This window comes from Papaver somniferum, chromosome 2 (genome assembly GCF_003573695.1).
Source record: "Papaver somniferum cultivar HN1 chromosome 2, ASM357369v1, whole genome shotgun sequence".
NCBI classification, from domain to species: Eukaryota; Viridiplantae; Streptophyta; class Magnoliopsida; order Ranunculales; family Papaveraceae; genus Papaver; species Papaver somniferum.
In genome coordinates this window covers 36,929,822-36,944,556 of record NC_039359.1, presented here as the reverse complement: position 1 = coordinate 36,944,556, position 14,735 = coordinate 36,929,822, and the positions used below count along the sequence as shown (strand labels likewise).

Sequence of the window (14,735 nt, the reverse complement as noted above, 5' to 3'; positions counted from 1 at the left end):
GCAAGGCTTTTTTACAAGGCTAATGATCCCCCTCAACTACCGGTCTAAGCCAGATAGGAAGAACAAACCAGTACATAATGGAATTGTTTTGTTTTTCCATAAAGCAAGTTCATGAGCAACATAATTACAAGTTAAAGGTTGAAAAGTAAGATACATCCGATTAAAGAAGAAGCGAAAACCTGGATGTCTTTGTAAATAACATCAATTCTGGCATTTCCATCAAACTTTCCTGTAGAAAATTGGTTGATTAGGTCTTTTGCATCACTCTCAATAGTGATATGGGCAAGTTTTAGCTCCACAACCTTCTTCAACACAACCCAGATTGCTCTTGCTTCTGCCTCTTCAGCCGAGGTAACATTAAAGACAATAGATGCACAAAAAGTAGCTTTACTGGAGAAATCTCTCATCACATAATAGCCTGCACCATTACCCAACGTAGTGTCATCAAAGGCTCCATCAACGTTGCACTTTATCCATCCAAAAGTTGGGGGCATCCATGTATCACTATAGGTAGAGGGTGGAATAGGAGGGTTCTGAGATTTTAGCCTAATGGTCAGAAGCATAGCTTTGGCTCTATTAATGACAATAGCATAATTATCCCGAAGGTTCCTAAAGACCAAATTATTTGTAGAACTCCATAAAGACTACATGATAGCAACAAAGAAATAGTGTCTATCATTAGAAATCTTAGAAGCATGATCAATTAACCAGAAATTTAACCAATCAGTTAAAGATCAATAAAAGCATTAGTATTAGCACAGAAAGAAGCCAAAGACCAAATATGACTGGAAAAAGGACAGATGACCAAAGCATGCATAATAGTTTCTCTAGGATCAGAGCATCTACTACAGTCAACAGAGTGCATAGGCATTCTAATATGTAAAACAGTCCTAGCATGCAAAACATTTCTGGTTGATTTCCAAATAAAAAGTTGAATACGGCGAGGCACTCGAAGTTTCCAAAGTTTGCTACTAGGGGAGGGCCAAAGCCCTCTGAGTCCCAGGTAAGCAGATTTAGAGGAAAATCTGCATTCTTTAAAAGCTCCCAAGCGCTCCTATAAGGAGTGCAAAACTGACTTATGAGAATTGAGATGATCTTCTGAACAGAAGCATCATCAAAATGGGTATTTAATCTATCAATGTTCCAGGATCTGGACTCAACATCAATAAAATAAGAGACTTTAACTCTAGGGTCAGTAGGAACAAGAGGATTAGGAGTAGCAGAACCTAAATTAAGGATCCATTTATCACACCATAGGTCAATAAATTTTCCATCACCCGCAATCCAGGATATAAAAGGCTTAATCATCTCCTTTATAGTATGAAGACATCTCCAAGTCCAAGAGCAAACACTAGGGCACTTGGCATTGAGAAAATCAATTTTAGGGAAATACTTAACTTTTAAGACAGAACCTAGCAGACAATCAGGGTTTTCAATAAGTTTCCAGGCATTTCTAGCCAACATAGCTAAGTTATTTAGTTCAAATTTTCTTAAACCCAAACCACACACAGATTTAGGGGAACAGAGAATATCCCAACCAATAAGATGAAGCTTCATGTCCTTGGGATCAAGGGTTTCTCCCCACCAGAATTTACAGAGGTGGGAGTCTATTTTTCTGCATAAGTTCTTAGGGATAAGAAAGGAACCCATCTGATATAGGGGGATAGCATGGACAACATTCTTAATCAAAGTTCTAATGGTCTATGAAACCATGAAGAAATTGTTGGAGCACTGCTCGGTCGAACTCGAATGCGTTGCTATCTCAAGCGTGTTTGTCAATGTTAGTGATCAGAACTATAAGTCTTGATTTCTTGTCTACTTATAGCTAAGTCTCGGACTAGGATAAAAAGTGTAGTTAAGCTCAAGACTCCATGGCGATCATCATACAAAGACGAAGAACTACTCAAGGAACTGGTAGAACTTCATCGACTAAAAGGTATGTGGAGACTTGAACTTATCTATCACTCAAAAGTATATCTACTCTATCTCCTATCCTGAGACAAAAGTCGTTTTGCTATATAGACTTTGATTATACACATTTTCTATTTCGAGCCGAGTTTATCTCGCTTATATATTTCTAGAAATATGTATTACTAATCTTTCGCTTTGGCCAAGTTCATCTTTACTAGTGACTAAAGTCATATTAAGTTTCAATTACTTGAAAATTGCTTTGACAAAAAATAGTGTGTGAACAACAACTATATAACGTCCTCTAAGAATGTTTCAATGATTGAAATGAGAGTTTAGATTATATAACCATGGTTGGATATAAGCATTGTGTGGTAACTCATACATGTATAAGTCCTTATTCGTTGAACCAAAGTATGCGTACTTTGCTGCTCAAAAAAACCGGAACTAGAGTCCGCATACCAAGTCCACGTACCAAGTCCGCGTACTGTCGGAAGTTCTCATCCCGATAATTTCTGCTGGAGTTTGTGAACTGAAAACAAACTTATTCCGGGTACTTAAGTCGTCGTACCAGTCCGCATACTTAAGTTGGTTATTTTCAAAAAACGATTATTCGTGAACCTAAACTTGTATTAACTAAGGAATGCAAGTTTGCAAACCGTGGATATAAAGTTCATGAATCGATTCGAGTGAATCAAATCGTTTTTGCTTCGATTATGTCTTGTATACTTCTATAATATCTAAGCAATTGAACAACTCTTTAACTAGTTCATTTGAGTCATTTGAACTAGTTTTGGTAAAGAAGAATATGGTTGATATGAAAGTGCTCATATGGCCACCCATTTAGTTAACTACTGTTGAACCAACTAGATGTACATGTTTGGATACGGTTACACAAACCTAAATAAACGTGCATTTCATTTGTGTGTAACAAGCTAAGTTTCGATCTAACGGTTGAAAGATATTAGCTTGAATCTAATCAGGTTTTCATCTAACGGTGAATATTGAATGCTTTGTTACTAAGCTAACATTGATTGCAAACCCTGATTTGAAAGACTATATAAGGGATAACTGTAGCAACTTGGAGACCTAATCCCCACACCTCATGCGTGATACTAGTTGTATTATCTAGAGTCGATTCTTCTTTAACCTTAGGTTTCTACCGAGACCATGTTGGTTAACGACTTTAAGACTTCATTGGGATTGTGAAGCCAGACCGATACTACTTTTCTTGTAGTTGTGTGATCTGATCTTGCTATTTCTATCGTACTAAGTACAATCATAAGATTAGCTTGAGATCGATTTCTCCGATAGGCAAGATATAAAAGAAGTCACAAACATCTTCGTCTCATCGTTCGTGATTCCGCAATATCTTCTTTCGCTAATCGATTAAGATTATTGTGAGGTGATTGATAATACTGAGCTGTTCTTCGGGAATATAAGTCTGGTTTATCAATCGGTTCTTGTTCACCTTGATTTATCAAAAGATGGAACAAAAAATCGTAGGTATTTCTGTGGGAGACAGATTTATCTATTACCGTATACTTTTCTGTGTGATACAAATTTGTTTACTAAAGTCTTCGACTTTGGGTCGTAGAAACTCTTAATTATGGGTGAGATCAGCTAAGGGAATCAAGTGTGTAGTATCTTGCTGGGATCAGAGACGTAAGGAGCGCAAATGTACTTTGGATCAGTGTGAGATTGATTGGGCTTCAACTACAGTCCAGACCGAAGTTAGTTTGTAGTAGGATAGTGTCTATAGCGGCTTAATACAGTGTGTGTTCAATCTGGACTAGATCCCTGGGCTTCTTTGCATTTGCGGTTTCCTCGTTAACAAAACTCTTGTGTTATTTCTTTTCCGCATTATATTTTGTTATATAATTGAAATATCACTGGTTGTGTGCTAAATCAATCAATTGGGAAATCCAACCTTTGGTTGTTGATTGAAATTGATTGATACTTGAACATTGGTCTTTGGTACCGTTCAAGTGATTTCTCTTGTATTCAATTAGACTCGCATATTTCTATTTGCTTGAGTAAGTATTGAATCGAGAAAGAGAGATATAACTCTTTAATATACTTCTATTAAGATTGAGTCTGACTGTCTAGTTGATTCTCTTAAAAGTATATTGGAGTTAGTCCATACAGATTGCTAATTGAAATATTGGGTGTGGTTGTTAGACCCCCGCTTTTTTAATTGGTATCAGAGCAGGAAAACACGTTTAAAGACCTTACAAGTCTGTGTTTGTAGCGATCTGACTTTATGGACAGGAATTCTATCTACATAAACGTACCACCAGTCTTTCGATAGCTCAAACTACCTATGGTGGAAAATTGTTATGCGTGCTTTTCTTTAAACTCGTGATTTTCAAACATGGGTACGTGTTGTTAATGGCTATGATCCTCCGGTTAATACAGAAGGCGATGTATCTACACCTAAGGATATTGTTCGATATAGTCCAGAAGAAATCCTTGCTGCAAAGAAAAATTCTGACGGCTTAAATGCTATCATACATGCCATTACCCCAGATATTCAGCACCATGTGACTAAGTGCACTAAGTCTAAGAAGCCTGGGATATATTAGAAACCGTATTTGAAGGAAATGTCAGTGAGAAAGAAGCTAGGCTTCAAAACTTAAATTTTGATTGGGAAAACCTTCGTATGGAAGACGAAGAAACATTTGATGAGTTTAATCACAAAGTGTCTGAAATTGTTAATGCATCTTTTGCATTGGGTAAGACTATCTCTGAAAAGGACATTGTGATGAAAATTCTCAGATCGTTGCCATCTAGATACGATTCTAAGAAGCATGCCATCGTTGAAGAAAATAATCTCGCAACCTGTCCAGAAATACTCTGGTTGGGAAGCTAAAGATCTTTGATCATGAGCACACGTCCAAGTCCAGTAAGGATGTTGCTTTCAAAGCACTAAAGAACACTAAATTACTTGAAAAAAGTAAAAGTGTTTACATCTCTGAAGATGATCTTTCTGAGGCTGATTCATCAGATGAAGATCTTGACAAGTTAGTCTCGTTGATCACAAGACAGTTTAAGGATCTTCTTTTGAAGAGAAGAAAACGGTTCTCCAGAGATAAATCCAAGTCATCATCAGATAAACCACATAATCGTGTTCCTCCTAAAAATAGGGATAATGATGAAACTGATGACGAGGATATGCCTCATTGCTTTAAGTGTCAAGGCTTTGGTCATCATTTTGCAAATGAGTGTCCAAATCGAAAGAAATACACTGGGAACAAAGGTCTTGCTGCAACTCTTGATGAAATGCCTGACAATTATGATTCTAATGAAGATGAAAAATCAAGTGTTGCACTTATTTGTGAAAATATTGATTTTGATAATTGTAACAATACATACATCGATCTTGATATTCTTTTAGAAGAAAACTCAACCAATCTGGAAGGTAAAACTGACCTTTCTATTGGAAACTCTGTGAATAATGTTTCAGGTTCAACAATGTGTCTAGCAGATTGCACATCTCAGACGCCTGAGTTATATTCAAGGCTGACATGTTCGTATTGTTCACTCAAAGGTCATGAACTATCAAAGTGTTACAAGTACAAACACAAATTCAGACATGTCAACAAACTTCAACGAAGAGCAAATCGATCAGCAAGCAAGCTTAAACTTGCTCAAAATACCGCTGAGGTATGTAAGTTTTATCTTCGTCTAAGAAGTTAGTTTCTAAGGATAAAACAAGACCATTAGAGAAGAAAATGAAAAAGCGGGGGTCTAACAACACCACCCAATATTTCGCTAGCAATATGTATGGACTAACTCCGAAATACTTTTTAGAGAATCAACTAGACAGTCAGAATCAATATAGGTAAAAGTATCTCAAGGAGTTAATATCTCTCTCTTGTTTTGATTTACTCGAACCAATAAAAATCAGCGAGTCTTTAATCAAACACAAGGAATAACTTGGATGGTACCAAAGACCAATATCCAAGTGTCAATTAATGAAATCAACAACCATAAGGTCGGATATTCTAATTGATTGAACTTCAACGCACAACCTGTATTATTTCAATTATAAAGATAAACAATATAATGCGAAATAGAAATAACACAGACACCAGAATTTTGTTAACGAGGAAACCACAAATGCAGAAAAACCCCTGGACCTAGTCCAGATTGAACACACACTGTATTAAGCCTCTACATACACTAGCCTACTCCAAGATAACTTCGGACTGGACTGTAGTTGAACCCCAATCAATATTCTACTTATTCAAGGTACAATTATTCTCCTACGCCTCTGATCCCAGCAGGATACTGCGCGCTTGATTCCCTTAGCTGATCTCACCCACAACTAATAGTTGCTACGACCCAAAATCACAGGCTTTGACAATAAACAAATCTGTCTCACACACACAAGTCTATCAAAGTATGAATATGTCTCCCACAAATAAACCCTAAATGTTTTGTTCCGTATTTTGATAATAATCAAGGTGAACATGAACCAATTGATAATCCGGTCTTATATTCCCGAAGAACAGCCTAGAGTTATCAATCACCTCACAACAATCTTAATCGTATGGTAGCGAAACAAGATGTTGCGAAATCACAAACAATGAGACGAAGATGTTTGTGATTACTTTTTATATCTTTCCTATCGGAGATATCAATCTCAAGCCAATCAATCTGATTGTACTCGTACGATAGAAGATGCAAGATCATATCACACAACTATGATAAAAGTAGTATCGGTCTGGCTTCACAATACCAATGAAGTCTTTAAGTCGTTAACCTGGTTTTAGAAGAAGAAAACCAAAGGTTAAAGGAGAATCGACTAGTATGCAAACTAGTATCACACTTAAGGTGTGGGGATTAGTTTTGCACAAACTAGATGTCTCCTTTATATAGTCTTTCAAATCAGGGTTTGCAATCAATGTTAGCTTAGTAACAAAGCATTCAATATTCACCGCTAGATGAAAACCTGATTTAGATTCAAGCTAATATTTCTCCACCGTTAGATAGAAAACTTAGCTAATTACACACACTTGACAATGCACGCTTCTAGGTTTGTTAACCGTACCTAAACGTATGCACTTGTTGGTTTAATAATAGTTAACCAAATAGTTAGCCATATGAGCATTTCATATCAACCATGTTTTTCTTTACCATAACTAGTTCAAATGACTTCAAATGAACTAGTTAGAGAGTTGTTCAATTGCAAGGAAATCTTATGTACTACACAAGACACAATTGAAGCAAAGATGATTTGATTCACTCGAATCGGTTCATGAACTTTTATAGCCACGGTTTGCAAACTGCATTCCTTAGTCTTTTTAAGTTTAATTTCAGAAATCATCTTAAGATATATAACCTTCTCAAGTTCGCAGACTAGGTTCGCGGACTTAAGTTACCGGGTAGAGTTTACAAACTCCAGCAGAAATTCTCGGGTATGAGAACTTCGCCGGTTCGCGGACTGATTTCGCGGACTTAGCTTCACGCAAGTAGTTTGTCAACTCCATCAGAAATTATCGGGTTTGAGAAGTTCGCGGACTTGGCTCATGCCATTCTTCCGGTTCTCTTGATCAACAAAGTTCACAAAATTTGGTTCAAGGAATAGGACTTATACATAAATGTGTTTCCATAACAACGCTTATGTCCACCATTGGTTATGTAATCTAAACTCTCATTTCAATCATTGAAACATTCTTAGAGGACGATATATAGTTGTTACACCATTTCTCGTCAATTTTTTTTCAAGATGATTGAAACATAACACGACTTTCGTCACATGGTAAAGATAAACTTGATCGAAGCGAAAAGCTTACCAACACATATTTCGAGATATAGATAGGCGAGGTATACACGACTCGAAATACCAAATATTTATAATCCAAGTCTATATACATAGCATACGACTTCTTGTCTCAAAGAGTAGGATATAGAGTAGATAGATTTTTGAGTGATAGATAAGTTTCAAGTCTTCATATACCTTTTTGTCGAGAAGTTCCACTGGTTCCTTGAGTAGTTCTTTTACTTGTATGATGAATCGCCATGAAGTCCTTGATCTCAACTACACTTTCTATCCTATTCCGAGACTTAGCTATAAGTAGACTAGAAATCAAGACTTATAGTTTTGATCACTAACATTGACAAACACGCTTGAGATAGCAACGCATGCGAGTTCGACCGAGCAATGCTCTAACAATCCCCCCCTTTGTCAATATTAGTGACAAACTATCAATACATATGGAATACAAAAAAGATAAAGAAACTTTAGTATCTCATATTCCACATGTCTAATATTCAACATTCCTCGAAATATTCGTCACTTCCAAGTACTCCAATGATCCCAAAGGTTGTAAGTTTAGCATCACCGTTGTTGAAGATCCGTAGCTATAACAATGAGAAAACATAGTTCTCGATCATTGTTATACAATGTCATAGTATTATTACACAACGTCAAAGTTCAATTGTATCACAACTTCAACAATAATACTATGGTGATATGTATCACTCCCCCTTAGTCAATACTCCATCTCACATGGAAACCACTCCCCCTTACATAATGATCTGAAAACCATATCTATTTGTAGTGTGAACTACACATTAATTCTCCCCCTTTTTGTCAATAAAATTGGCAAAGGTACGAAACTAGTGGGATCCTAATGAATCCCCATGAAGTCATTGAGCTAAAATAAACTTTCTATCCTAGTCCGAGACTTAGCTATAATAGACTAGAAATCAAGACTTATAGTTTTGATCACTAACATTGATAAACATGCTTGAGATAGCAACGCATGCGAGGTTGACCAAGCAATGCTCTAACAATCTCACCCTTTGTCAATTTTAGTGACAAAACTATCAATACATATGGAATACAAAAAATATAAAGAAACTTTAGTAGCTCCTATTCCACATGTCTAATCTTCAACATTCCTCGAAATCTTCCTCACTTCCAAGTACTCCAATGATCCCAAAGGTTGTAAGTTTAGTATCACCGTTGTTGAAGATCCGTAGCTATAACAATGAGAAAGCATCGGTCTCGATCATTTTTATACAATGTCATAGTATTATTACACAGTGTCAAAGTTCAATTGTGTCACAACTTTAACAATAATACTATGGTGATATGTATCACTCCCCCTTAGTCAATACTCCATCTCACATGGAAACCACTCCCCCTTACATAATGATCCGAAAACCATATGTATTGTAGTATGAACTACATATTAATTCTCCCCCTTTTTGTCAATAAAATTGGCAAAGGTACAAGAACGGGATCATAATGAAATTTCCGAGAGAGACATTTCATGACAAAAGAAGAATACATACCAACTAATTTAGATGCAATCATAAAGCCGAAGCTAAATGCATTCATCAAGGAGTTTAAAGATACAAGATAACCCCTCTAATATTCCACAGCCGCACACCCCTCAAGATATGACCATTAAGAACAAGTTCAAAAAAACTCTCCCCCATTTGATGTCATTCCCGAAAGAACAACAAGAGCGACCTTAATTTCAAAAGAAAAGAAGGATTTTACTGGACACCAAAAACCATGAGAATGATTTTCTATATCCAAAAAAACTCAATCAAATTAATCACAAGTAAACCCATGATTAATTTAATCGGAATACGCAATCAAATTAAACACAAGAGGTGATCAATTCAATTGATTATGCTCAACATAAGGGAACTTATGGAGACAAGAAAATAGTCAACTAGATTAATTACAAGAGAACCCCATAATTAATCTAATTGGAATACACAACCAAACTAATTACAAAAGTAATCAATTTAATTGTCATTTTTTTTGCTCGACATAAGAAAACTTACGGAGCAATAACTAAATAACCAAACAAGATGATAATTTAGTTCAATATGCTCGACATAACATATCTCACGGAACACCAACTAAGCTAATAAATTAACTCGGTTGTATAGTGCTCAAAATAAGATGCATTACAGAGCCTCACAATATTACATAAAATTATGGATCAGGGATGGTTAAAACTGCGGAATACACAAGGATTAATTCTATCTTCAATCACTATTTGCATAACGATATTAATAGACATAATCCTTGAAAACAAAAGATTTTAACCTATCTTCCATCAAATATTTGACAATATAGGCTTAACTTTTGTATTTGTCAAAAGTCTATTCATTCTTTTACCAGTACATGAATACCGATCACAAACGACTTTACTTTTGATAGAGTATGGGACAAACATAGTTCACGGACGTAAACACCAATATCCCATAACAAATTTCAATATATCAAATCATAAAGATTAATACTGTAAAAACATCATCCTCCATATATTTTTTAGAATTTAAACCAAAAAACCTAAAAAAGAACAAGAAGATGAAACATAACAGTTATGTGTAGTCACAATCATTGTTATTCAAGCACTAGTTATTCTTCCAACTAAGCCAAAAAGAAGACATACTAGGCAACAAATAACACAAGCTAAAAGAAAACAGACTCCAGTGCTATTCTGAACACGAACTAAGATCATATGGACGGTTTAGAATCCTCATGAGACAACGGATCTTTGAGCTTGTGATCAACAACACTCATTGCATCATTAGAGAGGTGATTCTCTTTGCGAAGATCATTGATGTAAGACTTTATGAGACCCAGGTCAGCAGTAACCTTTTCCAACTCAGTTTTCGATGCATCAAGATTTTTCAGAGTAACAATGAGCTCTTGTTTTGCTTCCCCAAAGTACTTAAGAAAGTCATGAACAACTTCAGTAGAAATCATATCATCCTTTTCAGTATCCTCATGAATATAGGCAAAATAACATGAAGCATTAAGATGATCTTCATCTACAAGGGTTCTTTTCTTCTTGGACTCAACAACACCTTTGTCAAGGAATTCTCTTGCAAAACCACCATAGCAAGATGAAGAAGAATACATTCTTGACAACCCACAAAACAACCTAGAGTATGCGTACGTGACTTTTGCAACTCAATAGGCTGGGTACTTAAAGGATTTCTTAGTGAAGGAATTTGCTAGGGTTTACAAATTGTTGACCCGTAATGGTTACCATGTACACATACGAATACAACATGGCCCTCAAAGGATAAACCCCCCCCCCCCCCCCCCCCCCCCCCCCCCCCCCCCCCCAAAAAAAAAAAAAAAAAAAAAACTTTTGCTACATGAGAAACTCATAGTGGCTCAAATAAATTCCATGACCATGGTGAAGAAATTTAGAGCACTATTGTAGCAGGAAAAAGGAATTCCAAAGAGATACGTAAAACTAGACAAACAAAAAGTTTTAGGAAATATTGTCTGCAGACACTAGTTTAGCTATAGACGATAAGAAGATAGCTCAACTAATAATAATACAAAAATTGCCACAGTATACCTGATAATATCTCACTCAACCAGGATTTTTGTGAATGAGATTCCAACCTTGTGATTAATTAGCACAAGTATGAGCCTTGAGCTCATCAAATGACCGTAGGTTACGGTTGACTCTCTTTTTCCAAGATCTTGAGGAAAAACGGTTATGATGTGAAAAGTTATCATAAAATTTGCTATCATCAAAATAAGATGCATAGTTTGTGTTTTTACCTGAAGTAGCTTCATCAGGACAATTTGACAACCTGTTAATGATCTCTTTATATCCTTCAATTATCATTTTTAGATTCTCTACGACATCTTTGCTTCTTTCTTCTGTTTCCTTTTTCACATCGAGAACAACATCATTTCCCTTTCTATCATAAGAAGATTTGTGAAATATTCTTCGATGAAATGATTTAGGAAGTCTGTCTCTCTTTTCAACATTTGAGGAAAATCTTGAACTGACCTTCCTGGCGAGTACTAAAACCAATTGGTTTAGACATGCGAATGTCAGTTACACCTTCAAGAATCAAATCTAAGGTGTGTTGAAGACGATCAAGAGATTTGTCATTCAACCTGGATTTTGTCTCTCGTTCAACATGTTCTTTTGAATCACAAAAGAGGCATACTTTCCGATCAAGGAGGTGATCAGGAGAAACGGTTTTACAACCATTGTTAAGAGACTTTTTCCTTCTATTTAGTGTAGAAATTCCTTGATTACAGGAAGACACAATCACATCATTTCTTTCAGGAAGGGATTCTGATTTTACTTCTGGTTTAAGAACGTTTTCGGTCGTAGTAGAAGTACTTGGTATATTAGACTGCTTAGAGGATCCTTGAATAGAAAGTTTACTCAAGCGATGTTCAATTTCCACGACATCCTTTTTCAGGCTAGCTTGAAGAGTCATACGTGAAGAATGATCTTCAGTATTTTCTTTGAATTTGCAGTCTCTTATTACACCAAGAATAACATTGACATGGTGTTTCAACCGATTAAATCTATCATCTTGGATTCTAGCAAGATTTAGAATCAATTCACTCTCTTTAGCTGTTTCCCGTTCATTAATAGAGATAGTCTCTTTTGAAGGGTAATCAGAATCACACATGTCAGTGTTTGTCTATCTCGTCAGAACACACGGTTCATCTTTATTCGAGATTGAAGAACCTTTCTCTTTAATAGAATTAGATGAGACAGACCTTTTATTTCTGGTGACTCGTTTATCAGAGATACTACTCTTGTCCATAGAGTCAGATCGCTACAAACACAGACTTGTAAGGTTTTAAACGTGTTTGCCTGCTCTGATACCAATTGAAAAAGCGGGGGTGTAACAACACCACCCAATATTTCGCTTAGCAATCTGTATGGACTAACTCCGATATACTTTCTAGAGAATCAACTAGATAGTCAAACTCAATATAGGTAAAAGTATCTCAAGGAGTTAATATCTCTCTCTTGTTTTGATTTAATCGAACCAATAGAAATCAGCGAGTCTTTAATCAAACACAAGGAATAACTTGGATGGTACCAAAGACCAATATCCAAGTGTCAATCAATGAAACCAACAACCGTAAGGTCGGATATTCTAATTGATTGAACTTCAACGGAAAACCTGTATTATTTCAATTATAAAGATAAAGAATATAATGCGAAAATAGAAATAACACAGACACCAGAATTTTGTTAACGAGGAAACCGCAAATGCAGAAAAACCCCGGGACCTAGTGCAGATTGAACACACACTGTATTAAGCCGCTACAGACACTAGCCTACTTCAAGATAACTTCGGACTGGACTGTATTTGAACCCCAATCAATATTCTACTTATTCAAGGTACAATTATTCTCCTACGCCTCTGATCCCAGCAGGATACTGCGCGCTTGATTCCCTTAGATGATCTCACCCACAACTAAGAGTTGCTACGACCCAAAATGACAGGCTTTGACAATAAACAAATCTGTCTCACACAAACAAGTCTATCAAAGGATCAATCTGTCTCCCACAGATAAACTCTAAAGGTTTTGTTCCGTCTTTTGATAATAATCAAGGTGAACATGAACCAATTGATAATCCGGTCTTATATTCCCGAAGAACAACCTAGAGTTATCAATCACCTCACAAAAATCAAAATTGTATGGTAGCGAAACAAGATATTGCGGAATCACAAACAATGAGACGAAGATTTTTGTGATTACTGTTTATATCTTGCCTATCGGAGATATCAATCTCAAGCCAATCAATCTGATTGTACTCGTACGATAGAAGATACAATATCAGATCACATAACTACGATAAAAGTCTTTAAGTCGTTAACCTGGTTTTAGAAGAAGAAAACCGAAGGTTAAAGGAGAATCGACTCTAGTATGCAAACTAGTATCACACGTAAGGTGTGGGGATTAGTTTTGCACAATACTAGATGTCTCCTTTATATAATCTTTCAAATCAGGGTTTGCAATCAATGTTAGCTTAGTAAAAAAGCATTCAATATTCACTGTTAGATGAAAACCTGATTTCGATTCAAGCTAATATTTCTCAACCGTTAGATCGAAAACTTAGCTAATTACACACACTTGACAATGCACGCTTCAAGGTTTGTTAACCGTACACAAACGTATGCACTTGTAGGTTTAAAAATAGTTAACCAAATGGTTAGCCATATGAGCATTTCATATCAACCATGTTCTTCTTCACCATAACTATTTCAAATGACTTCAAATGAACTAGTTAGAGAGTTTTTCCATTGCAAGGAAATCTTATGTACTATACAAGACACAATTTAAGCAAAGATGATTTGATTCACTCGAATTGGTTCATGAACTTTTATAGCCACAGTTTGCAAACTGCATTCCTTAGTCTTTATAAGTTTAAGTTCAGAAATCATCTTCAGATATATAACCTTCTCAAGTTAGCAGACTAGGTTCGCGGACTTAAGTTACCGGGTAGAGTATACAAACTCCAGCATAAATTCTCGGGTATGAGAACTTCGCCGGTTCATGGACTGGGTTCACGGACTTAGCTTCACGCAAGTAGTTTGTCAACTCCATCAGAAATTCTCGGGTTTGAGAACTTCAGCAGTTCGCAGACTGGGTTCGCGGACTTGGCTCATGCCATTCTTCCGGTTCTCTTGATCAAAAAAGTTCGCAAACTTTGGTTCAAGGAATAGGACTTATACGTAAATGTGTTTCCACAATAATGCTTATGTCCACCATTGGTTATGTAATCTAAACTCCCATTTCAATCATTGCAACATATTTAGAGGACGTTATATAGTTGTTACACCATTTCTACTCAATTTTTTTTTCAAGATGATTGAAACATAACACGACTTTCGTCACATGGTAAAGATAAACTTGATCGAAGCGAAAGCTTACCAACACATATTTCGAGATATAGATAGGCGAGGTATACACGGCTCGAAATACCAAATGTTTATAATCCAAGTCTATATATATAGCATACGACTTCTTGTCTCAAAGAGTAGGAGATACAGTAGATAGA

At 36.1% G+C, this 14,735-nt stretch overlaps 1 protein-coding gene across 1 annotated transcript; it reads right to left on the bottom strand.

Annotated features, from left to right (window-relative positions):
• Positions 1-131: 131 nt before the first annotated feature.
• On the bottom strand, positions 132-1,557 carry LOC113350848. Its single transcript, XM_026594957.1, has 2 exons — positions 760-1,557; positions 132-644 (listed from the first exon to the last, which is right to left on the bottom strand). The coding sequence occupies exons 1-2, from the start codon at positions 1,555-1,557 to the stop codon at positions 132-134; spliced, it is 1,311 nt and encodes a 436-aa protein (XP_026450742.1).
• Between the last annotated feature and the right edge of the window lie 13,178 nt (positions 1,558-14,735).

Coding starts and splice junctions, on each gene's coding strand:
- LOC113350848 (XM_026594957.1), bottom strand. CDS start 1,557: ATGAAGCTTCATCTTATTGGTTGGGATATTCTCTGTTCCCCTAAATCT. Junction 645..759: donor TTGGTCTTTGGCTTCTTTCT/GTGCTAATACTA, acceptor GCTATCATGTAG/TCTTTATGGAGTTCTACAAA.